We start from the raw sequence: 26,800 nt of genomic DNA on the forward strand, positions 1-26,800 counted from the left end.
AAAGGTTTTGGATATTTGGAGGCAAATTACAACAGTTAGCTGATAAAAGAGAAAAAGGCTTAACAGCTGGGATCAGGGCTATGTCTGCCCCATAAGTTTGAGTAAGGTCCCCTCCAAGCAAATGAGACAAAAATAATGGGGGCAGTTAAGGCAAATGTAACCTCTTACAGGAGACAGATCCAGCAAAAAAAATAACAAGTTCTATTCCAAGACATCCAGGACATGTTCTTGGGCTCTAAATCCTCTGTCATTACTTTTACAATCTGTTTATGGGTATACACTACATGAAGCCTTCAAATTTTAGATAAAGTGTCACCTGTGATCTTTGTTAATATCAGTTACATTGGTGTTCTGTATATACTTATGTATATTAATCTTTATAAAGCTTTTCCTTAATAAAAGATTTTAATGTTTATGCCATATAACCTTCAACAGCAAAGATCCTGCTTTTCATCATTTACATTTAGGGACAGGAATGCTTATAGAATTCAATTCAATCTTAATTCTAAGTAAATGTTTTGAAGCCATAAGTAATGAATTGGGAGCCATGCTGTCCTCCTACATATACATAGGTAAAGAAGATACTAGACAGTATAATCAAATCTCTTTTGGGCAAACTGTTCTTTACTACCCAGTACCTAAAAGTCCTTTTAAACCACTGCATATAACTTCTCAATTCTTCAACCACTACCCAGTATCACCTTGTAAGCTCTTTCATTTGATAACTGAAGAAAAGAAACACTAGCACCATATAAATTTTATATACCAAACAGATATGCCAGGAAACAAAACAAAACAAAACAAAACAAAACACAGTTCAAAACTAAGTAATTCCAGTAAGAGTAATTCCTATAATACTACTTTCCTAACTGATGAAATTTATCCTTTCAACTGGTGAGTAAAGCCCACATGGTGCTAGGGTGGGTGCACAAGAGATCCTGTATCACCAGAAAAACCTCAATCCTGAGGTTGAGGCCAATTACAACGACAGAAAACATCAGCCTCATTTTGTTTGGTAAACGTCACTTACCCCTCCTTGACTGCCCCCACCCCAGAAAAGCAGCTAATAATGAAAAACTAGTAAATGAAGGCTGATTACAGAAAGGGAAAATATTTCAGAAAATGGCCAAGAAAACCTACTTTAGAGAAAGCCTCTATGAATACTGAATGGCAACAATTACAAACTAGCAAAAAGCAGAGTCCAAGATTCCCAGACCATCAATGTCAGGAAAGAAGCTGACCAAAATGCAAGATCACAGTGAAGTAAAACACAGCATCAGGGAAGAATACCCCTTACCTTCATCCGCAAGGACTTCCGGGATCCCTCTCGAAATGCCTATCCCAAAGAGGAAAACAAGTAGAACAAAACAAAACTTGGTACCAAGAATGACAGTTATACCTATCTGAGACTAAAACTAAAGCAAGAACTAGTGTTTTAGTCTGTCCCCTTTTTCCTAGGTAACAAATACAATGGAATCCCCCACACTATTATCAAGAATAAGGGTAGCCCAAGGCCAGTGAACTTTGAGGCTAATTCTAACACTTTCCATGGTGAAACTAGGTAATTAACAGGGAAGAGCATGCATCACTTAAATCCTATATGTACTCCTGACACTAAAAGAAAAAGTAAATAAAAATATTTCGTAAGGTTGCAGATTTACCAGTTTTGAAATTAAGAAGGAAACAAAGACCAATCCCCTTAACAAGGGGTGGACAAGTCACCTAGGAGCAACAATGTTGCCATGATGGGGAAGAAAGAACACAAAACAGAAGAGGTTTCTCCTGGAGACTTTTTAGTTGAGAATACAGGAAAGTGACCACAACACTCTGGAAGCCTAGATCATTCAAGAGATGCTTCCTAACTTTTTTGAAACAAGGAAAAAACAATCAACCCAATGACATGATGTGGGCATGTACCAGGACAAGAATATCAGACCGTGCCTTGGGACTGAGGAGGTAGGGAGATAATGAAGGACAGTGGAAGCCTAGACTGGAGGCTGCAGCACATATGGGCTTGGCCAGGTGGGGCTGGGATTTCATACCTGGGATGGGGTTTGGAGTAGAAGAAACTTTGTGCCAGTTGTGATGGTATGAAGTGGCAGAAGAGAGGTTGGTCTACATGTTCACAACAAAGATTAGCCGATTTTTGCAAGCAGAGCAAAAGTGGCCCTTCAAAACATCTGGATCAAACTTAAGAGAATTTTGGCGCCTTCTTGGTCCAAAATTTGGGCTATTTCAGATATATTTCTCTTTAAGATACTTTTACCCTCCATACCTTGATTTTCTTCGTCTTTGCTGCTGCACGACCCTTTTCTGGACTCTTCTTCCGCTTCTTGGGTTTTGTTCTTCTAACAGTTAAGGTGATGCTTGTAGGTGTGTGCTGTGTTGCTGTGTACAACACAGTGGAGGGAGAAAGCTCCTCATCCCAGCTTTCTGTTGCACTGCTATCCCCACCTGAAAAGAAAGTTATTTCATAGTCACATGTTGTGCAAACAGCATCAAAAGTGCATTAAAAACAGCTTATTCCTTTATCTTTACTCCTTTCCGTTATTCAGGAAGTCATAACTTCCATTAACTTTGTCATATGTAGAACATATTCCTTATGAAAATAAGAGTCTGTCTGCATCAAGCATAGAAACCCTGCTCTATATTGTATATATTTACCCCTTGACTGAGTTCCCTCAATGTGTAACACACGAGAAGGATCTGGGTTTTTTATTTGGTGTGTGTGCTCACAAGGAATATTTTGATTGCTCTGGGGCTAAGATATTGTTTCTGGATACATTAATTCACAACAAGAGAATTAAACAGTAGTTGTGAGAGAACTGCTTTCTTTTCCATGAAGAGCTAGCGATCACGGAGACTTACAGGAGTTCTTGAGAGGATTATTTAAATCACAAAATATTTATCTGTCAAAATAGATGGGCCCAACCCATTTTTGGCTCACCTGATATGTTGTCCTGCTTCCGCCGATGAAGTCTAATAACCTTCCCCCTGCTCATTCCCCTAAAGAGGGAAAATAAACTTAAAGTAGTCCTTCCAACAGCATGCAGCACATTGTCGCACACATGGGAGAAGTGTCTCTGCATATACTACCCCCTTCCTCCCACCTACCAAATGTTTCCAGGACATTAAATTTCATATCAAATTCAATAGCTTTAACATCAATCTCTCATTCCTTGTTGTCAGCAATTCTCACCTAGTGCAGAGAATTCGAGCCAAGGAGCACTAAGGAATCATCTACATTAACAAACACAAGAAAGAATACTTTGAGCTTTTCCCTACTAATAAGAAACCCTAATCCCAGCAACCCAGGCTTGAACTGAGATGGAGCATGATCTTACCTGCACTTGTCACAGTTGAGAAGGAAGCCATCCTGAGAAAGACCACAAGGACACCAGGTAGGAACAGTCTCTCCTTCAGAGTTCGGGCTGTCTCCACAGCGTTCCTCTACGGGCGACGGCAGGCCATTCAGGTCAGAACGAGGGATGATCGTCTGGACAGGGGGAGAAGCAGGAGGTGTCGGAGGAGGAGGGGCTCCGTAATTATGATCCTGAAAATAAGATTTTTTAAATCAACAGTGTCCAAACACTGGCCCCTCTCTCCCCTAAAGTATGGTACATATGGAAAGAAAGAAGAAAGTAGTACCCTTTGTTTTTTGGCTTCAACCAGGAAAGTGATAAAACAAAATGCCAAGGTCAACTGGGACATAAAAACAAGAACAATGATGCAGGGCTAGACGTCCGCTGGAGGCAGGGAAGTGCAAAAGGGGCAACTTCGTCATGCTGCATATAAACATTTCAAGAAAGTCACAATGTATAAGAATGGATTACACTCCAGGAAGATCACTGCTCTGGAGAGAAACAAATGCATACTCACAGCATAAGGCAGTCCTCGACACCCATGCCTCTGAGTGGTCCCATAATTATGAGTGGAATACACGCTCTTCTCATTAACTGCTGGACTAGCCTCCACAGATTCAGGGCTGCACAAAGGCGAAAAGCAATGCATGATAGCATAACACCTAATCTTCCCTTAAACTAAGACTTTAACTTCCCATGCTAACCCCGCCTCTTTCCACAACCACCAGCCACTAGAATAAGAGAAGGAACTCAGTGAAACAATCTGATTAACATAACTAGGCCTATAAATAACAGGAGCGTTATTAAATGTGGATTTGTGTGTAACATGAAGCCAGTACAGGCAGATGTCTCAAGGCAGGCACCTGGAATACAAGGTGTCCCTAATGACAAACACAAACGTACCAGCTGAGCAGGGAGTTTCCCCTAGAGAAGCCACTCTGGGCTGGTTTAGACTCAGAACTATTCTTCTTAATTGGATCTCTTAATACTTCCATGAAACCTCACATGACATTTGCAGTGAGTGAGATGATGAAAGTGCCTTCTGCACTGCCCCAGGGACCAGGCCCTCTTCCATTCACTACCAAGACAGGATACCCTGAAGAAAGTACAGGTAAAAACAACGGCATCTTATATTTATCATACCTCTCATCTTGATGAACCCCCAAACACCTTATTAGAGTAATAATTTCTCATCCACCAATGACATGCAAGCATATCACGGACACAATTACTTAACAGCTGCATGGTAATACCACAGAACTTCAAAATAATCAAAACTGTACTCAGAGTTTTATTGTCCATTGACAAATAATAAAAGTTGTGGCTACCATTCTGGATTGCCCATTATTTTCTAGGTGCTCTTATCTATGTTAATTCATTTACTCTGCAACTAGTAAACACGGTAAATAGCACCCCATTTTTACAGAAGTTGAGGTGGTGAGATTACCAAAGTCCATACAGTGACAGAGCCAGAATTTGAAATAATGTCTAACTCCAAATCCTATGCTCTTTCAACTATGCCTAACTGGTTTGGAAAACCAGGGTAACATTCTATCTTTAGAGAAAATCTTAAGAAAATTTAAGTAACCAGGCTTATTGAGAAGCTTGGTTTAGTATCTTTTCATACCCTCATTAAGTGGAAAGCAAACTGTTCAAGTATAATTTATTAATATAAAAAATTATAAATGTTCAAATTTAGAAATATAATTTTAAGCCTTTACTTGATAATAAAAAGGCATAGCTAACAAAGGACAAAATACACGATTTTTTTTTTCCAAAATACAAGTTTTTGGGAAAAAAAGAACTTTTAACTGTGACTGTTACCTGGTTAAGTTTTAGGGAATTTTGAAAGATAATTAAGGAATGCAACTGTATGACTTTGCCGAACTCAATAAAGGATTATCTGGCATTTAAATTAACTAGAACAGAGATTCACAAATTAGAAACCCCAAACACATATACAACTCAGCCTTAGAGATCAGACAGTCTTTTAGGAAATCAAGTAATGCATAGTTTGCATTAAGGAACATACGCTTTTCCTGCCTGGAAGTCTAGTATACAATACACAGTACTTGGCAGGAATAAAGTGTGCAGTTCAATGTGGTGCAATGTCAGCTGAGAAGTGAGGGATAAAAGAAAATTCTGAGATATATCCAACTCACCCAGTTATATGCTCCAAAACTGTGAGAAGGGATCTTATTAATAACAGCAAAGGTAATTTCTAGGTGAAGAAGAACTTTAGACATAGGAAAGTATTCTGTTAGTGAAGTGCATGCATTTTATTCTTTTAGAGTGTCTGCAAGATGGGATCTGGAGTGGGGTACATCAAGAATGCAGGTCAGTATTCTTGAGAAAAGATGATCTGACATGGCTCACTGAGAGGCAATCAGCTCTGAGTATTAGGAAACAGGTGGGGTTTCCTAAATGAAACTGACGGCAAACAAGCATTAATAAAATGAAGGTAGAATTTAGTTTCTATGATGGACAGTTAAGAGAAAGTAATAACTTTCAACATTGTTAATTCACTTAATAAACAAGTATTCCAAGAAAGCTATATATATATTTTATATAAGAGATTTTGTACCACTGAACACATGGGGTGAAACATGGCAGCTGTTTATTAGAAATGGAATTTTTTTGGACGGGAAAAAGGAAAGTGGCATGAAATAAAAGATGGCCATGGAGATGGAGCTATGTTGGTTGTATCTTACCCATCTCCAAACTGGGTAAATATGAACATATGCACTTCATGTGCAAGTCTAGGGAATAAAAATAAAATGTATATTGTGGAGGTTAAAAGGCCATCCCACTGGAAAATACTTTCTCGTAAAGCACAGCATTTAACATCTTGCTATGCGTGCCAAATATTAAAATTTAAGCTCATATCTTTTGATGAGGAAACTGCAATATCCATACAGGCTATTAATTAAATAGTTACATGCTGACAGATAACTACACTATATTCTACGATACACTTGACATATATATCAACTCTTACCTATGTTTCAAAATACGGATTAAAATCTGGAATATTAAGATTGCATTTCCTTATTAGCCAACCATTTTATGCAAATGTAATTATAGCCTATGTTTGAACTGCTATGACAGTTGGGTATATACAAAGAAGCCATGCTTACAACAGATAAGGCACTGATTGTGTTTTAAATACAACATGCAACCAGCTGCAATAATGCTACCTCTTGGAAAATATCTGAAATTCTTTTATGGCAGAATTATAAATTCAGAAAAATCCTTGCTTTTATTGTTTTATCTAGAAGTTCTCCTACAAATACTTAAAAAATGCATAATGCATACTGTTATCAGATTTAAAATCCCATAAGGTCTAGGTCCCTTACTCAATTGAGTATGTTGCCCTTCATACCAAGTTTAATCTTAGAGTACCTGAAACAGTGGAATATGCATGACAGTGGAATATGCATGGTGAAACATTAACAAATATCATCTAAAATGTAACAGAATGGTACATAAGGTAATTGGTGACATTCTCTTGCTTTGTAGAAATACTAAGCGAGTAACGATATAATTAGTTATAACAACATTATTAGAAATCTGTCAAGAAATCAGATGAAAATGTTTCAGAAAATAGGAACATTGTAGTCAAATTTTTAGGCCAAAAGTCTACAAATACTTTTGGACTCCCTAGCAGCATTTATGGGTGGTCATCTCTGCACTCTAGGAAAAACACCAGTTTTAAGAACAATTGCTTTAGGCTTTTTTCTCTACTAGTTCCAAAGTCAGTGATTTAATCTCTCTGTTGAAATTTCTCACAAATGTTAATGCTATCTCCCTGTGTAGTTTGTTAGTCAATCTGTGTAAGAGGTAGTGGTTGACTTTATAAAAATCTATTAACACTATATAATTATAGTTCCTAATGCAAGAAGATTTTTTAAGTATTTGGGAAATAGCTGTAGACTTGGAAGTCTCAGCTACCAGCATAACTAAATCTATTTGGCATGCAAAAAAATAAAACAAAACAGGAAAAAAAGCCCTGGAAGGAACACAATTCCACCCTTCCCATCCCCCACCCTCCATCGTCCTTTTTATATGGAAATAAGGTCAAAAACTTTCAGTTCTAGCCTACCCCAGAATATAGTATACTGCTTCTTGGGGTAGCTTCATTTTAAGTCTTCCTCTTTAAGGAAGACAATAGACAGTTAAGTAATCCTAGGTGGCTTTGTGAAGAAAAATATACATGCTCTTTACTATATTCTCAGTGTTAAGGAAGAAAACCACTATTAACCAGGGATGCAGTTGAACCCAGAGCTCTGGTACAGTTGCTTTGCTTTGCTGAAGGGGAAAGAATCCCCAGGGACTATGAAAATGGCAAGAGAAACAGGGGAATTAGAGCAACACCCACCTCACTCAAGAAGTGGCTGTGGGATCAAGAGTCTGAACTGGACCTGAACATATTCAAAACACCAGGATTTTTCCAGCCCAGACCCTAATCCCTGGTACTGCCTGGAATAGACTTGGCTTCTGGGGGTGTGCTGCCCCCTAGGCCCCTTGGGTCTCTTTCGCTGGACTTTCACATCCTGGTGTAGTGCCACTTCGTCTTGAAAGGTAGGGGGCTTCCACTTCCTTTCTGTAAGCAAGGAAGATTGGGTACAAGGGAGGTAAAAGGACAAGAGGGGGAATCTGTGAGCAGGGGGAATCTTGGACAACTTAAAAGAGAAGGGATACAAAAGGCTAAAATTTTTTAAACTGTGAATAATAATATATAAAGTTTTATAATGAAGGCCTACCTTCATTGCCATTTGGTATTTAAATTCTTCAAGAATTGAGAGTCTATTTTAGGGATTGGGCTTTTCGACAAACTCTGAATTCCTAAAGCTGCTCTTAGCTGAAAAAAAAGTTTGGTACCACTGATTTTGAAGGTCCTCTTTCTAGGCAATGAATATTATATAAAAACAGATGACACTGCTTTCAATGTTTTCTACCCCAAATATCAGAAGTTTTAAGTAACCTGCCCATATAAAGTTTTAGCCCCTTTACTCTACAACAGTGAGAAGTACATAGGAAGAGGCCTTCAAGGAAAATCAGTTGGAGAGAATTTCTCTTTATCTCCATTCATCAATAATCATTAACTCTACAGAAGCAGGTAGTGACACCTACTTTATTTCAATCTTCCCCACCCATCAAAACAAATGAGGATGTAATCACTACTGCGCAAATTTAATTCAATTATATTATTTACTAAGAACCCCCCCTCCCCTAATTCTTTCCTCCCCTTTCTAACTCCTTTTTTACCCTCCAGCTTCTATGGGCAAAAAGGGAAAGGTCTAATGTCATTTAGAGTGGGCTAGGCTTGGGTTTAGAAAATACTGCATACTTATTAGAGGCCCATAAGAAAGTTATCTCCATACAAACTGGTAACACATCTACTACCCAGAAAGTAGCACTTACTCTGATCCAGCAGCCATATCTGAGTAGGATGTATCTGGTGTGGTGACTCCCAGAGGGATTGCAATGCTCATGACGTCCAATGCAGCAGAGAGTGGAAATCACGGGGTCCAATTAATGGAGACTGGCCACTCTGAGAGTGGGGGTGAGCTGCACAGCCTTAACCAACATGTTATGGACATGAGGAATCCTGCCACAGAAAAGGAAAATATCTAATAACCAGACAGTTTGTCAAATTTATCCTAAATGCTACTGAATATTTTTCCATTTTATTTATTTTTTTTAAGAAAAGATATATATATTTAATTTGAGAGAGAAAAAGATCGAATAAGCACAAGTGAGGGAGGGACAGAGGGAGAGAGAGAATCTTAAGCAGACTTCCTGCTAAGCATGGAGCCCGATGTGGGGCTCTATCCTACAACCCTAAGATCACAACCTGAGCCAAAACCAAGAGTCAGATGCTCAACAGAGTGAGCCACCCAAGTATCCCTATTCTGCCATTTTAAAAATAAGTCTTTTAAAGGATAAATATAAAACAAGTACAGCAAAGGGTCTACACATTATCCTATTTTCTTGTATACTGCCTTAGTATGTATGTATGTATGTATTTATTGCATTAGTGTTTTAAAACATGAGGTAACAAAAGTTATGCTTACTTTTCATTTGTTCTATTAATTTTTAAAGAAGATTTTATTTATTTATTCATGAGAGACACAGAGAGAGGCAGAGACACAGGTAGAGGGAGAAGCAGGCTCTACTCAGGGAGCCCAACGTGGGACTTGATCCCAGGACTCCAGGATCATGCCCCCGGCCGAAGGCAGGCGCCACACCACTGAGGCACCCAGGGATCGCCCTCTATTTCTATTTTAATTTTTTTCTTTTTAGCTAAAGGGGAAGTATAGTCTGTGTAGCTCACTAGCCAAGTACATTTCCATCATTTAACAACTGCTTAAACAAAATTTTTTAGCAGCCTAGGACCTATATAAGTTTCAATGTATAGGATAGTAAATAGAAATAACAAAGTTTAACTAAATTCTTTAGCAATTAAAGACCTTCATTTAGAGGCTCTTGGCTTGCTCAATTGGTGGAGCATGCTACTCTTGATCCTGTGGTCATGAGTTCAAGCCCCACGCTGGGTGCAGAGCTTACTTAAAAAACAAAAAAGAAAACAAGCAATATCTTCATTTAAGTATTTTTTCCCCTTAGGCCACAAATAAATGTAATTTTACCAGCAACCAACAAAGTTATTTCTTCTATATTAAATATGATAAAAGATATGTTTACATACAGTTGTTCTTATTGTCTTTTTGTATCACAGAACACTCTTTTCTTCCTTTGAAATCATTTTATTTTAACCATAACTTTCGGAGAAGATGCAACAGTTTTAACTATATTTGTGAGGCCATATCCACTGCTAGGTATAAATAAAAACATATAGATTAGTTTCATGATAAAGATTAGGAAATTTTCTATGGAAAAGTAGCGAGGATACCCTGAGTTGCTGATCATAACTAGTGGAAATTTGGGAACAGAAGGACTCAAAAACTACTAAAGTGTAAGAAATCCATTAGAAGTATAAAAGTACAAAAAAAGTATAAAAGTACAGTAAGAGAGTGGGGTGCCTGGCTCCCTTACTAGAGCATGTGACTCTTGATCTTGGAATTATAAGGTTTAGCCTCAAGTTAGGTGTAGAGATCACTTAAAAATAAAATTTTCAAGGGGTGCCTGGGTGGCTCAGTTCTCTAAAAGTCTAACTCTTGATTTTGGTTCAGATCATGATCCCAGAGTCTAGAGACTGAGCCCTGTATCAGGCTCCATGCTGATTGTGGAGGCTGCTTAAGCTTTTCTCTCTCTCCCTCTCCCCTAACCATCCTTTTCTCTCTCTCCCTCTCTCAAAAAAAAAAAAAAAAACTTAAAAAAAAGGAGTATATTAAGAGATTTGGAGGTATGGTGTAAAGGGGGAAATTTTACTATTTTACATTAGTGGTTTTATATTAAACTATTGAAAGAATGAAACCAGAAGCATTTTATGTGGGAAAAAAGTCTGTGTGAATGTTAAAAGCCTAGATTAATAAAGATTTTTGCAAAAAGTCTACAGAAAGAGTTGTGATTGATATGCTGATTCATCTTAAGACAAGACAGGAGAAAAATCAAACAACTACTTATGTTAAAGATTTTTAATGAAAAGTATGTGATACTAAGTCAATCCAAGGAATTAATACAAATTTTAAGTGACAGACCACATAAGATGCTTAAATCATATTTTGATATATGAAGCAAATCAACATAAGAAAACCAATTGTGAACAGTGAGTTAGGCCAAGCTTTTAAGAACACATAAAGAGAATATTACTCTTTTGTGTTATTTTAGAATACTGGAAACAGCTATAAACTAAGCAGCCCTCCCTGGCACCTACACTTTGCAAAGAGCTGGATCTCATCAAGATCTAGGACTCTTCAAATCTGGGTGAAGGCAAGACACCGGTTCCTATACAACTGGAGGCAACACAATGCTAGACTTTGGACTAAAAATGAAAAAAGGCAAATTTTCCTATTGTTTCTTCACAGCTTACAAAAGAAGTGACTAATATAACTCTTTGGATCCATCTGACACGGAAAATATTTACTTTCCCTAACAATATATCCATACAGATTTAGGCAGTACATCCTTTACTTCTGGGAAATTGAAATAAAATCTACAAATAATAGAAGAGAGAATACTTATCAAATAAGCTCAGAAAAATAGTTAAATATTGGGTATTGTTGGTTACAACTCTTCCTCTAATTTAGTATCACTCTGTAACTTGAACTAAAAAGAAAAAAAAAAAAAAAAACCAAAATCCCAGAAGCTGTCTGGCTTGATAATCAAAACACAATCTGATAATGATCATACCTCTCTTAAATATAGGAATCTCAATTACATGTTACATTTTCAGTAAAGGATAAAAAAAAAGTTATTCAACACATTAAAAAGCCTTTATCATAGCTATTACTATTCTATGCCCATAAAAAAAAGTAGGCTTCTAGAAGAAAGGCAACTTATAAACTTAAGCTGATAATTATTTTTCGGAGTAATCTAAAAAAAATACTAAAAGGAAAAAAATGGGAAAATTATTACAGATAATATTTCCTTAATGAGTATATAAATGATTAACATATTCCTTTTTTTTTGTTTTTTTTTTTTTTGATTAACATATTCCTTACTGAAATCTCAAACCAGCTAATTTGGAGACCTGATAAATTTAAGAAACATTAACCACTTAACTATGAATTTCTTGTTCATGAATTCTTCCATCTTTCTTTTATCTAGTTTTGTAGGACTCTTCCTCTCTTCTGATAAAAACAATTATTACAGATTAGCATGACCATCTTCTAAATAATGCATTCACATCATGTGATGAGCATAAGGGAGGAAGGCACCTGATGTAATAATAAGCACTGGGTGTCACATGCAACTGAAAAATCACTAAATTCTACCTCTGAAATTACTACACTGTATGTGAACTAAAATTTAAATAAAATCTTGAAAATAAAAAAATAAATCAAGCTTTCACAATATTAGGGTTAATACCAAAAATGTTAAACGATATTTCTCATATAACCCTGAGAATTGTTCCTTCCCTAAATAATACTCTGCAAAATGTGGCTATTAAAATATTAACTGAAGACTTTGTTTTAAAAGATTTTATTTACTTATTCATGAGAGACACACAGAGAGAGACAGAAACATAGGCAGAGGGAGAAGCAGGCTTCCTGCGGAGCCAAAGCGGGACTCAATCCTAGGACCCTGGGATCACAATCTGAGCCAAAGGCACTCAACCACTGAGCCACCTAGGTGCCCCTTAACTGAAGACTTTTTAACAGATCATCTATATGCAATATTTTACTACAATTACTCTAGTTTTACAAGCCAACAGACTCTGAGTATAGTTTACCAAACTTAGTAGTATAGAATTTATTAACTTACACATAATTTGGAGAGGTGCGTCCTAGAGTGAGAAGTTGTGTCTCTAGGTGAAACAATTTCAAGGTATCTTTACTTGTTAAATTTTTTGTCTCTTTCTACCAGAATATAAACTCTATGAGGACAAGATTTTTGTGTTTTATCCTCTGTTATACTTCCAATGTTTAGAATAGGGCCTGGCACAGGATGCCTGGGTGGCTCAGTGGTTGAGCGTCTTGCCTTTGGCTCAGGTTGTGATCCTTGCCAAAGTCCTGGGATTGAGTCCTGCATCAGGCTCCCCATGGTAAGCCTGCTTCTCCCTCTGCCTATGTCTCTGCCTCTCTCTGTGTGTCATGAATAAATAAATAAAATCTCAAAGAAAAAAGAAGAGAAGAGAAAAGAAAAGAATTGTACCTGGCATAAAGCAAGTGTTTGAGAATGCTTGCTGAATGAATTATCACCATTTATTTCAGCATATGATTTTAACATCCATTACAATATAAAAATTAAAACAAATGTAAAGGATTTGACTTAGTCACCTTTTTATAGACCTCCAAATATGAAGTCCCCCAAAATTATCTGCCAGTAGCTCTGAAGACCTAGAAAGAGTTGAGACACAGATTAGTACAGAAAGAAGTAACAAAATGGACACAAAGAATAGAATTATATGGAATATTTTCTTTTTATTCTTTAAAAGAGAGAGAGCAAGCAGGTATATGCATGAGTAGGGGTGAAGGGAGAGTGGGGCAGAGGGAGAGACAATCTTAAGGAGGCTCCACACTCAGCAAGGAGCTCAGTGCAATGTGGGGCTTGATCTCACAACCCTGAGATCATACATGAGCTGAAATCAGAGTCATAAGCTTAATACCATCCAGGTGCCCCAAATCATATAGGATATTTTAACAGTAATTTATTTCATTTCTACATATTGCCTTGTTAACTATCCTATGTTTCATTTAGTACTCTATTTTTGTCCTTTAACCATGATATACTATTTTTGTATAAAGCCAAAACCTAAAAAAAGAATGGAAAAGGAAATTGTCTTTATTAGACTTAAGTGGAAAATATTATGTCACTGGGTAATCCTCTGTTCTTCAAATGAGAATTTTCTCGCATTTCCCAAGGGATTCCTTCTGATCTCTCCTAGGAGGTACTTCTCCTCCACTGACCCACTCCCAAATTCAGAGGCATTTCTTTAACCAAATGTCAAGTTTACTACTCTCCAGTCAGACAAGGACATCACCTATTAAAGTATAAATCCATATTATTTCTCCCCTTCCCCTATTTTCATCAAGTCGATCCTCTGTCCTACTAAAAAAAAAAAAAAAAAGACAATTGGGAGTTAATTCTACTTGTGAGACACTCCATAAAAGAATATGTGGGGGAAAAAAAAAAAAGTGGAAAAAGAGAGCCTTAATTAACTTTCTACCCTCCAAAAAGTAAAAGATAACAGGTGATTTTGGGAGGCAAAAAGTCAGCTTTTTAAAAGATTTTATTTATTTATTCATGAGACACAGAGAGTGAGAGAGGCAGAGACACAGGCAGAGGGAGAAGCAGGCTCCCACGCAGGGAGCCCGACATGGGACTTGATCCTGGGTCTCCAGGATCACGCCGTGGGCTGAAAGCGGCGCTAAACTGTTGAGCCACCTGGGCTCCCCCAAAAAGTCAAATTTAACATTAGCCAGAATAGGGAATTAATATCTAAATGTTAACGTATTATGTATATGAAAAGAGCTGTTTTGGGGATTCCAGTTATCAAGCAATAGGGGAGGAATGTACTTTTATGTCAATATTTTGTGGGCTTCTAATTTACAAAAAATTGGAAAATAAACTATTCCTTATTTTTTTAAAAACAAGATTTTTATTTAATTGACAGAGAGAGAGAGAATATGAACAGAGGGAGGGGCAGAGGGAGAGAGAAAGAGATAGAGGGAGAAACGGAATCCCAGCTTAGCATGGAGCCCAACCCAGGGCTCCATCCCAGGGCCCTGAGATGATGACCTGAGTAGAAGGCAGACACTTAACCAACTGAGCTACCCCAGGCGCCCCTAACTATTCTTTAGAAAGAACTTTAAAAAAGCATGCTCAGAATTACTATAAAAATAAAAGGTATGAAGGTAACAACCAAAGGAAGAATAAAAAAACAAACCAAGAAGAAGTAGACTCCTTTAGCAACAACAAATAAGAAAGAAGGTAAAAAAAATGACAAAAAGAAAAAGAGAACTAAATATATGGATGTACAGCAGGGGGAAAATGAATGTATCAGAATTTCAATTTCAAATCAGTTTAACCTTTTCCAGAACAATTCATCAGAATCCATAGAAGACTAGCAAGTTCTTAGATTCAGAAGCAGAACTAGCCAAGTCTCCCAGTACAGAGTACTCTTTTGAGAAGTCTTCATTTACACACACATAAAGTTTCTGGAGAAAAGACTGTTAAATAGAACATGACAAAAATGTTTTATAATTACCCGTCTTTTTAATTGGGTTCAGAAATGGTCAATAGTCTCTGTATGTGTCATTCTGACAGTCTTTTCTCTATATGACTTGCTGAAAGCACAAGACCCATGTGATCTCTTTGGTCACTCTCAGAGCAGACAGACAAAAAGTGTTTTAAGAACAATTCCAACAGGGATTTCAGAAAAAGAAATTGCATCAGCCAGGTGAGCCGGAAGCAGCTGGGAGACAAGAGTCCAATAAACAGCCAATCCAATGAAAGAAATTCAGAACAAGTCTGCTTCAGTAATCCTGTGAAGAGGACTGGCAGGAAGAGGAGTGCCGCTTTAGAAAGAGAACAGGCCTCATATGCTTCAGACAGTCTTTGTACTGAGGCTGTGGACCTTGGCCATTCTCCCAGAAATGATGCAATCCTGATGAACAAGATCTGCTGCCAGAGAAACAATTGTTAACAGCCTATGCAGACAGCAACTCAGCCAAGGCGTAATCTCTGATCGACTCTTCACAAACCCCCAGAAAGCCAAATCTCTTCCTCAATTTTGATCTCTGACAAAACATGCAAGTGAATATATACATTTAAATATATACAAACAAGCCATCTTTCCAAAATGCCCCTTTCCTTTTAATTATTTTGGTTTTCAGTACCAATCATTCATAACTAAATTTTAAATAAAACACTAAGAGCATTTCTGCTTTTATGAGTACAGTCCTCCAAGCATAACAACAACAAGGTATTAAATTAAAAGCAAGGTATTAACAAGGTTGAAATTTTACACTTCTTTTTCCTCACTTTCTTTAGAAAACGTTTTGAAAAAAAAAAAGAAAAAGAAAAAAGAAAACGTTTTGAAAAGTAGTAGTGGCATCCCTATGTATGAAAATCATTCTGGAATCTAGGATCCAATTATGAGATTTCAAAGTAAGGACAAACATGCACATTCACTAATTCAGGGACAGGAAGGCATATTTTGTAGTCATTTTTGAAGTTACATGACTCAGTATGTTAAAGATAGTCATGTATTAGAGAGGGAAAATCTCTTGTTTAGGCTGACATAAACAGAAGGTTGAATAGTAACACACAATTTACAATGTTTCCTTTTCTCAAGGGCAACAATATTACTTCAGATCTTTTAAGAGGGTTAATGATTATTTTCATCTTAGTAGCAAAAACTATTTTGGAATCTAAATTTAAAATATCCTCAATTTAAAAATCCTCCCTAGATCCCTCATCTCCTAGGTCTGGTTTCCTTTTCAGAGTTTTAGTATTAAGTTGTACATACAGTACCATTATAAAATTATTAGGATTTTACCCCATCATTTACTAAATAAAAGACCCTGCATACAACAAATCTCAGTTCTCTAAATTCCAACTAGCCATAAGCTACAATCAACCAAATTTCTTCCTTTTGAAAGCATTAACTCTTAAACTGGGATTCACTAAAAACACAAGCATCTAAGATGTCTCCTGAAATTAATATATTCAGCTCAATCTACTACCCTCATTTTAAGCTATTAAATAATAAAAAATAACAGATAGAATAACTCTAAAGCAATAAAAGATGTACAGAAGGTCAGTCTGTGAATAAATTTAAAGAAAAAAAATTTCAGGAAAGTTTTCAGTAAGGGTTAAGAGAAAATCGCTATTAGTTAAGATTCAATTTCTGAACCTGATTTTTCAAAATTTTGTCACACACGTAAGTTGAATTTATTCTTAAATACTTAAAAAAAAAGATTATTTACTTGAGAGAGCAAGTACACACTCATGTGAGCAGAGGGAGGATCAGAGAGAGAGAATTTCAAGCAGACCCTCTGATGGGGTGGAGGCAACCTGGGGCTCGATCTTATGACCTGAGGCAAAATCAAGAGTCGGATGCTCAACTGAATGAGCCGCCTAGACACCTCTATTCTTGAATACTTCTATACTTCAGTTTCTTCTATTAAACAACTTCATAAAATAATAAAAAGGAGAGACAGGGAAAGACTATTAAGTTTTTTAAACATTATTATCCTTAATTTTTAAATCACAAGCAGTTAAAAAATGCAATAAATATATGAATGCATTTTTATCTACAGGACCAACTTGTCTAAGAACTAATGTGGCAGCTGCCATTTATGTGCTTCTCTTTCATCTTCAATCTAAACTGAAGTATTAAGGAAAAAACATTGCCATTGTACTGTAATGTATCACTTTTGCCCCTGAGAAAAGAAAAAATGCATTAGGAAAAAGTACTATATTAAGCAGGAAAACTGAGTTCTAGCCTACAACTTAAATAGTTGGTGATCTCAGAAAAACCACTTTTTTTTTTTTAAGATTTTATTTACTTATTCATGAGAGGCACACAGAGAGAGGCAGAGACACAGGCAGAGGAAGAAGCAGGTTCCATGCAGGGAGTCTGACGTGGGACTCAATCCTGGGACTCCAGGATCACGACTTGAGTGGAAGGCAGATGCTCAACCGCTGAGCCACCCAGGCGTCCCAAGAAAAATCACTTTTTATATACAATCTTTAATTCCTCAAAGTAAAATCTTACTGGGCTTCATTCTGCTTCAGATATCTATGAATCCTGGCACTGGCTTAGGCAGGCAATTCATGCAATGTCTCAAAGTTTCAGTTTTCTCATCTGTACAATAGAAAAAATAATAATACCTGTCCTGCTCACTCACAAGTACATATGGAGTAGCATTTGTAGCAAATAAAGAGTCTAAATGGCTCTCTGCAACCTTTAAACATATGTGAAGAGGAGCCCTTACCTAATGATCTCAATGTAGCTAACAATTATTTTCACTATTCTCCAACAGCGTGTATTTCAATTCTGCTACTGTAACTAAAGTGAGAAGAGGATATGCTGGGAAACATGAAAAAACAGTGAAAAAAAAAAAACAGTGTAGCAGAGTTAAGTGATAAGCATTACAAGAATTACTGGCAAATAGGCGATGAACTCTAAGAAAAGATGACTGTGCTCAGAGATCTAGTGAAAATTCATATAATTGGGATGGTATAAACTGTAGTTAGGCTTAAAATCTGAAGCAAGTTAATGCAGGCAAAGAATCTAGGAGAAGTGTAGGGCTGAAGATGAAGAAAAGAGAAAAACTGGAGGTAAACAATGGAGATTAAAGAAATTTAGACTAAGGTAATTTAGAGTCAAGACAACGTTTTCTTTATTTCTATTTATTACCATTTACTTTAGATGGCAACATTTGAATTAAAACAAATTTTTAAAACTTAAGCATCGATTATTACTGGTTCTATGCCAGACACACAAGTCCAGATTAAAATTCCTGGCTCTTGGGATTTATATTACCTAGATTTACCAGTTTTTTCCTTCCTTCCTTCCTTCCTTCCTTCCTTCCTTCCTTCCTTCCTTCCTTCCTCCCTCCCTCCCTCCCTCCCTCCTTCCTCAAACATGAAGTGAGTAACTACTATATATAAAAACTATGTTAAGTGCTATTTTAAGATGTTTCTTTTATCCAAAGCAGGAGAGGGTAGGCAATTTGCAAACTCTTCAGGCTTGCCTATGTGCCAAGTATTACATTTTCACAACCATGAGGGGAAAAAAAAAATCCTAAAGTGTATCTCTACAATTAAGGAGTCATTCTGAAGAGAAAACACCCTCCTTTCAAAGAAAGAAAACCCCAGACCACTCCACAGTTTACCAGTGACACAGAGGTCTCTTATAGAAAGATTTTTAAAATAAATCTCTTGAATTGTTTAGACAAGACTTAAGAATTAAGGACAACAGGCAACAAGAACCCTCAAAACTGACAAAAAGAACCTGACCATACATGTTTTGGGATTAGTAGGCAGACCAGGTGGCTAAGTATATAAAAAGTAAAGGAATTTAAAGCTTAACAATTCTGACATGCACAAAAGAGATCCCCTCTCCAACCAATAGCTGTATCTGTATTTTTAACATATTATCGAGATAATAAATGCTTGTGAAAATAGGCAAACTTTACAAAAGCATAAAAAAGTAGAAGTGAAATTCTCACATAATTCCACTTTCCAAAGATACCCCCAAAATAAGTGGTAACTCTATTGTTCTATAATCTGCTTTGTTCATTTAGTAGTAGGTTTTAGACATCTTTCTATATGCATATATACAAATTTACTTCTTCCTCTTACAGTATCTATTCTATGGATCTACTGTAAGTCATCCTCTGCAGGTTGATGTTTAGATTGTTACTAATTTTCCATAATAAATACAACTCAACAGTCATGTACACATGCTTTTCTTTAACATACACATTTTCTTAGGATACATTCTTAGATGTGGAACTGCTAAAATGTCATGACCATGTATCAGAGATGTCAAACCACTCTCCACAAAGTTAAAACCATTTAATACAGTCCTACATAGTGTGTGAATGCTGGCTACATTTTCTCATAAGGTTTAAAATAATTTCAATTCTAACTCTACTCATAGAATCTTATGTTTAGAAGACTCCACATTCTAGAAGAAAATACTAAAACGAAACTCAACTGCAAATTCAACAATTCTGATATATTTTTATGACTACTGACTGGATGTGCTATTGTCCTATGAAATTCTTATATACTAAGAGATCTCATTTGCTTTTTCACTAAATTTGGGCTGTGATCTTCAAAATAAAACATAGATAAAGCACTATTTCAGAACAAAAGTATTTTATGGTTGTCCCATATAATTTTTAACCGAACGCACCAAGATCTAAATTTCTTCTTCCAGTAATGAAAAAAACAATGTTAACCACCTGTAACCTAGCTAACTAGCATTTGTAGGGTTCTGATGGAAAAAATTCAAGTAATCTAGATTTGAGCTCTTTAGTTTCTTTTTAAAAAAATTTTTTTTTTTTATTTATTTATGATAGTCATAGTCACAGAGAGAGAGAGAGAGAGAGGCAGAGACACAGGCAGAGGGAGAAGCAGGCTCCATGCACCGGGAGCCCGACGTGGGATTCGATCCCGGGTCTCCAGGATCGCGCCCTGGGCCAAAGGCAGGCGCCAAACCGCTGCGCCACCCAGGGATCCCTGAGCTCTTTAGTTTCAAAGAAGTTATCAAAACTCTGATCTAGGGGTGCCTGGCTGGCTCAGTCAGAAGAGCATCAGACTCTTGATCTCAGGGTTTTGAGTTCAAGCCCTATGCAGGGTGTAGATTACTTAAATAAATAAACTTAAAAAACAAAACCAAAAAAACTCTGTTCTAGTAGTTCTATCTCAGAGTATAAAATAGGATGCCCCTCATTTTTAATTACACTTGGAAAGAGAAAAAAACTTTAAAACTCTAAGAGACTTGTTAATACTGATTTATGAAGAAATAAAGCCAAAATACTAAATTTTTAGAGTGCCTATAAATGAAGCAAAGAACCCCTCTCCTTTCTGCTGTGCTTGCTCTAGCACCTGACTGAGAGCCTGGATGGAGAGCTATTACTTTCTCCTTTGAAATGCTTTCTATAGACTGTCTTTTATCCATCCATTCACCAACATTACTCAACCTCTTTATGATTTCAAGGTTGCATTATAGCAATGAACTGATCTCACTACCTCTGGGCTCTCAACCCTCCAATTATTCATTCTTTCATGACTTTAACCTTTCTAGAGCACAACTTCAATCATTATTATTCCACAATTAGAAATCTACAATGGCTTCCAAATACCTAATGGGTTAGTTCAAACTCCTTTGCCTGGGCAGCCTGGGTGGCTCAGCTGTTTAGCGCCGCCTTCAGCCCAGGTTGTGATCCTGGAGATCCAGGATCCTGGAGACCCGGGATCGAGTCCCACATCGGGCTCCCTGCATGGAGCCTGCTTCTCCCTCTGCCTGTGTCTCTGCCTCTCTCTCTGTGTGTCTCTCATGAATAAATAAATAAAATCTTAAAACACACACACACACACACACAAAACTCTTTTGCCTGAATGGAGTAAGAATTTATTTGTTAATTACCTGTTACTCTATTTCTTCTCCTTCAAAATTTTATTCAGACTACTTCTCCTGATACTATTTTCTACATCCTTAAAAAACCTTTATTATGAAAAATTTCCAACAAATACAAAACAAAGAAAATCCTGTAATGAACTCATAAACCTTACCCAGCTTTAAACAATCAAATTGGGGGCACCTGGGTGGCTCAGTTAAGCGTCTATCTGAAGCTCAGGTCTTTTTCCCAGGGTCCTGGGATGAAGCCCAGCATCAGGCTCCCTGCTCAGCAGGGGGTCTGCTTCTCCCTCTCCACCCTGTGTTCTCTCCCTCAAATGTATAAATAATCTAAAAAAAAAAAAAAAAAACAGTCAAACTGATAGCTAACTTCATCTGTAAATTCTCATCTTCTACAGGATTATTTTACAGCAAATGCCAGAAATATCAGTTATACACAACACACCTGCAGAGTGGAGTTATCCCTTGTTTACCATAAAAACGAGCGAAAGGGGTCTCTGACTATATGGTAGGTGGCTGTGACAAAGAAAGACTATCTTTTTTTGGTAAAAGTCAAGATGGATAGGGATGCCTGGGTCAGTGCTGAGCCTCTGCCTTAGGCTCAGGTGTGATCCCCAGTCCTGGGATTGAGTCCTACTACATCGGGCTTCCTCTGGGGAGCCTGCTTTGCCCTCTGCCTGTGTCTCTGCCTCTAAGTGTCTCTCATGAATAAATAAATAAAATCAGGGGATCTCTGGATGGCTCAGCGGTTTGGTGCCTGCCTTCAGCCCAGGGTGTGGCCCTGGAGTCTCAGGATTGAGTCCCACTTTGGGCTCCCTGCATGGAGCCTGCTTCTCCCTCTGCCTGTGTCTCTGCCCCCCTCTCTCTCTCTCTGAATGAATAAATAAATATTTAAAATAAATAAATAAAATCTTTTTTAAAAAAAGTTAAGATGGATAAAGAGCTTAATATAATTCACCAATTGATTTGCTGAGTAATGTTTAGGTTTTGCAATTATACAGTTATGGCTACTAAAAATGTCTTAATCATTTTTTCTAAAAATAAAAATAAAAAAAAACAACCAAAACTTTGCAATCGATTATTATTTAATGAATTTGTTGATAAAATTTCTTGTATTCTTGAGAATGCAAATCTCTCCTTATAGCAAAGCTAACTGCAAGTATACAGATGACTCACAGCTGTAATACAGCATTCCTATATATTCTATATGCCAATAAACAAAAATGGATAAAACACCCCCAAAACAGGTAAAATATATCCATAAACCTGTGTATTGAAGATAAGGACTGATTACACCACAGAAGCAATGGTTCATATTTGAGGTAGTGACCAGCTGTTCTTATTTTTAGCAACCAGTTTCTTAGAATACTAGGACAGGCTTAGTGATGACACTTAGGGTACTTAACCGAGGAGCACTTTCCAGTAAAAAAAAAAAAAAGATTCAGTAATAATGGTGTCGCAGAACAAAAGCATTTGGGGTGCATATGGGTGATTCCTATTTGAACTACAAAGCATACCTAAAGGTCCAGTTAGTGGAAAGTTAAGCCCAAGTCACTGTCAATGCAAACATATACCACTACATATTCTATTCCCAAACTACTCACCATAAGCTATACCAATGTCAATAAAATTAAACCTAAAATAATTTGTAATTTAAAAAGTGACAGTGATGGAAGATGAAGAGTAACTCAAAGAAAACACTGACATACACTGTTTTGCCTAAGCAAAAAATAAGCCTGCATTTACTCATACAGGTCACTGAGTAAAATGAAAACTTAGAAATGATGGGTACATTATTACCCTAGATGCCCAAGAAGATGAACATCTCTGGACCATATAGCCAGTGGTTTGTTGCAACATAGAAACTTAAAAGTTCCCATCATGCAAAACAAAAATATTTGACTTATGGATTATAAACATTTTCTCTAGAGATCTTAATACGAAAAATGATTTTAAAACCTTGACACAGATGCATCTTTGATCCAATTTCAGTAAACATTTCAGCTGTATTTAGGCCAAACTTCTCATTTGTTAATTAATTCTTATAATAAATTAGCCCCAGGACACTGACAAAATGGTACTTTTTAGTTAATGAAAACAACTAGCACAGTAAGCAGCTCCAAATTCTTATACAAAATAAAATCACCAGGGGGATCCCTGGGTGGCGCAGCGGTTTGGCGCCTGCCTTTGGCCCAGGGCGCGATCCTGGAGACCCGGAATCGAATCCCACATCGGGCTCCCGGTGCATGGAGCCTGCTTCTCCCTCTGCCTGTGTCTCTGCGCCTCTCTCTCTCTCTCTGTGGCTATCATAAATAAATAAAAATTAAAAAAAAAAAAAAAAAAACAAAATAAAATCACCATAAACCATACTAAGTTTTACCAGTCATTTTATTGTATCCTTCAATCACCTCTGTTGTTTTTCCTGTCCTATCATAGTTTGACTCACAGCAATGTCCAGAATTCTAGCACTAAGTAAGTAGAGTAAAATACAAAGTATCTTAGGTTCACATGCTATTTTCTCTTTTTGTTAAAATATCTATTTTATAAATTTATCTTTTTCCCAAGTGAAAGATTTCTAAATGCTGAACATTACTGTATTTGAATACCGTATTTCCTTTTCCAGTACTTGGTAACCAATATACAAACTAAGACTTTTTTTTTTTAAATCCTAATCCCCAGATTTTGACAAATTTCTTGTAGACCACCACTGGTAACTTTAGTGGTTCTAAATCTTTTTGGAAAAAAAGGATAGCTTTTTTAAAATGTTAAGATTTGGGGGGTAAGGATGGGAGAATAGGTAAAAGGGGTTTAGAAGTTAGAAACTTCCGGCTATAAAGTAGGTCACAGGGGTGTAATGTACAGCATGGTGATTACAGGTAACATGTTTTATATTTGAAAATTGCTAGGAGAGTAGATCTTAAAAGTTCTCAGTACAAGAAAATACTTTTTTGGGTAACTATGTAAGGTGACAGATGTTGACTAGATTTACTGACATCATTTTGCAATGTATGCAAATATCATTATATTATATACCTGAAACTAATATGTCATACATCAAACATATCTCAATTTAAAAAATTGCTTTTTAAAATGAGGCCATTAGGGTGGGCACTGAGTCAATATGACTGAAGCTTGTAAGAAGAAAACAAAGTCACCAGGGAGGTGGGTGCATAGAAGGATGACCCTGGGAAAAGGCAGTAGTAGGAGGTAGCCATCTGCAAGCTCTGGAGAGAAAGCTCAGAAGAAACCAATGCTGCCAAACAGCTTGATCCTGGATTTCTAGTGCAGAAGCTTTTATCTATAGACTAGCAAAATACAGGGGGGAAAAAAAGGTTATGAATTTGGTAATGCATTAGACCCTTTGGAATTGGGGGTTTCCCCCCAAAAGTACTAGTGTCAATAATAATAATCACAGAGAACTGACAATACTTCCGCATAGTACCTTTTCATTTTATGTACTTTTTTTTTTAAAAGATTTTATTTATTTATTCATGAGAGACACACAGAGAGAGATAGAGACACAGGCAGAGGGAGAAGCAGGCTCCATGCAGGGAACCCGATGTAGGACTCAACCCCAGGACCCCAGGATCAGGCCCTGGCCAGAAGGCAGGCGCTAAACCACTGAGCCACCTAGGGATCCCCCTCATTTTATATACTTAAAGACCACTGTCTATTTTGCTATGACAGTACTAAACAAATATCCTTGTAAATGTATTAGATGTTCGTTACTAAGTGTGACCAAAAAAGGGGAAACAAGAATCCCTGTCTTAGAAGATGCCCCCACTTTGACCTATTGGGCTAAACTACCGTGAACTCCCAACCCTCCTCATTAACTCAATGATGTCTTCACACTGATCTCTAAATTCTAAAACAAAACACCAATCAACCAACCAAACAACAACAAAAAACAAACGAATCAGCTCTTAACAAATTTAAGACTTAAGTATCCACTAAGATTCAAGATTGTGTTTTAAATCTTCCCCAATCTGTCTATGAAAGCAGGAAGGAAATCTAGTTGGGTCTAGTATCAATATGCAAAAATTGACCCCTGGGGGATGCCTGGGTGGCTCAGCTGGATGAGTGTCCAGAGTTGACTGTAGCTTATGTCATGATCTCAGGGTTGTGAGATCTAGCCTCGAGTCTCGCTCTGTTGCTGGGCTTGGAGGCCGCTTGGGATTCTCTCAGATCTCCCTTTCCCTCTGCCCCTTCTCTCTCTCTCTCTCTCTCTCTCTCTCTCTCTCTCTCATAAAATAAAATAAAATAACATATGGGCAGCCCGGTGGCTCAGCGGTTTAGCGCTGCCTTCAGCCCAGGGCGTGATCCTAGAGTCCTAGGATCGAGTTCTGCATCAGGCTCCTGCATGGAGCCTGCTTCACTCTCTGCCTATGTCTCTCTCTCTCTGTGTCTCTCATGAATAAATAAATAAAATCTTTAAAAAAATAATAAATCAAATTCCTGGCATAAACTAGCTTGTTACTGTTTTTCTGACTGATTTCAAACTCAATACTTCTTAGCTATTATTTGAGCAACAATATGAATTCTTACAAATCCTGCTTTGGTGAACTATTCAAAGGAGACAGTAGCTGTCTAATGTCTTCTTTGAAGGGACCTATAATGAATGTTTATTTGGCTATCAGCTTATTTTAATAAAAGAACACTAATTCATAAGGCAAAAAAGTTTTTACTTTGTAAAGATTTTATTTATTTGACAGAAAGAAAGAGAGAGTGCGTGCATACAAGCAGGGGTGCAACAGAGGGAGGAGAAGCAGACTCCTCGCTGAGCAGGGAGCCCGATGCAGGGCTCCATCCCAGGACCCAGGACTTGAGCCCAAGGCAGACACTTAACCGACTGAGCCACCCAGGTACCCTGGCAAAAAAGTTTTAGAAGTCTTGTAACTTCTAGACCTGTTATTAACGCCTTCTATTGATTTCTTTTTAAAAAGTTGAGTTTACCAATAATTGGTACACTGAGTATGCAGGAATGTCACGTTGATACAAGTAAAACTAAGTAGGTTTCAATCTCTAGTAGCAAAATTATGAATTTACAGATTATTTCTTTATAAGAAAACAAGCACATTCACAGGTGGGCTTTGTGGTGGTTTGCTGTTTGGCCAAGTAGATCAAAGAGGGGGCAACCATTTGAGGCTGAAGAACAAATTAAGTATCCTATCTTTCTCTCTTAAGAATCTGTAATTCTTGATTTTCTCTTTTGAAGAGAGATCACTGATTTCTGTGAAAATCTGATTAAGACTATGAACTTTTTCCTTAGAAAAACAGACAAAACTTGAGGTCAAAATTCTAGGGAGTCATAGGCCTCTGCTGCTCTCTCCTCTTTCCAGAACTGCAGCCTGTTTGATAAAGAAAGCCTATAACCGACTGAATGGCAAGGTATGGATGATTGAAAGAGGCCTACTGACTTTTTTTTAATATCAAGGAAGCCAAAATTTACACTTACTGTCATAAGGGATAGTGCCCAATTAAAACCCAACCACCCAATTCTGGTGGAGGATCCTAAAGAAAGAAAGGTCAAAACTGCAGAAAAGTAGCAATACCTAAAGTTTAAAAGAATGGGCAGACTATGCTGGCCATAGAAGGCTCCTTAAGTAAGTTAGGTAAAACAGCATAATGAAAAGATCCTGGAATCATGAGGACTTGACTCACTCTGTTATTAATTGCGTGATCACTGATTGACTTTGGTCATTTGTAAAAGACT

General features: G+C 37.2%; 1 protein-coding gene across 18 annotated transcripts in view; it reads right to left on the reverse strand.

Moving 5' to 3' along the window:
- Positions 1 to 26,800, reverse strand: part of SETD5 (SET domain containing 5) — an 84,559-nt gene that overhangs the window by 37,847 nt on the left and 19,912 nt on the right. For 2 of the 18 annotated variants that reach the window (XM_072785264.1, XM_072785258.1), the window contains exons 1-7: positions 7,741 to 7,878; positions 4,266 to 4,458; positions 3,880 to 3,985; positions 3,345 to 3,553; positions 2,948 to 3,006; positions 2,276 to 2,454; positions 1,298 to 1,336 (exon numbers count right to left, since the gene is read on the reverse strand). In XM_072785264.1, the coding sequence (XP_072641365.1) occupies positions 1,298 to 1,336; positions 2,276 to 2,454; positions 2,948 to 3,006; positions 3,345 to 3,553; positions 3,880 to 3,985; positions 4,266 to 4,357 (684 nt within the window). In that variant the 5' untranslated portion in view covers positions 4,358 to 4,458; positions 7,741 to 7,878. Of the gene's footprint in view, positions 1 to 1,297; positions 1,337 to 2,275; positions 2,455 to 2,947; positions 3,007 to 3,199; positions 3,241 to 3,344; positions 3,554 to 3,648; positions 3,786 to 3,879; positions 3,986 to 4,265; positions 4,459 to 5,524; positions 5,543 to 7,740; positions 7,966 to 8,125; positions 8,224 to 8,786; positions 8,974 to 13,264; positions 13,325 to 26,800 lie in introns of those variants that run through there. The other 16 variants (XM_072785266.1, XM_072785261.1, XM_072785274.1 and 13 more) reach the window with 16 other exon arrangements.

This window comes from Canis lupus, chromosome 19, assembly GCF_048164855.1.
Source record: "Canis lupus baileyi chromosome 19, mCanLup2.hap1, whole genome shotgun sequence".
Classification (NCBI taxonomy): domain Eukaryota; kingdom Metazoa; phylum Chordata; class Mammalia; order Carnivora; family Canidae; genus Canis; species Canis lupus.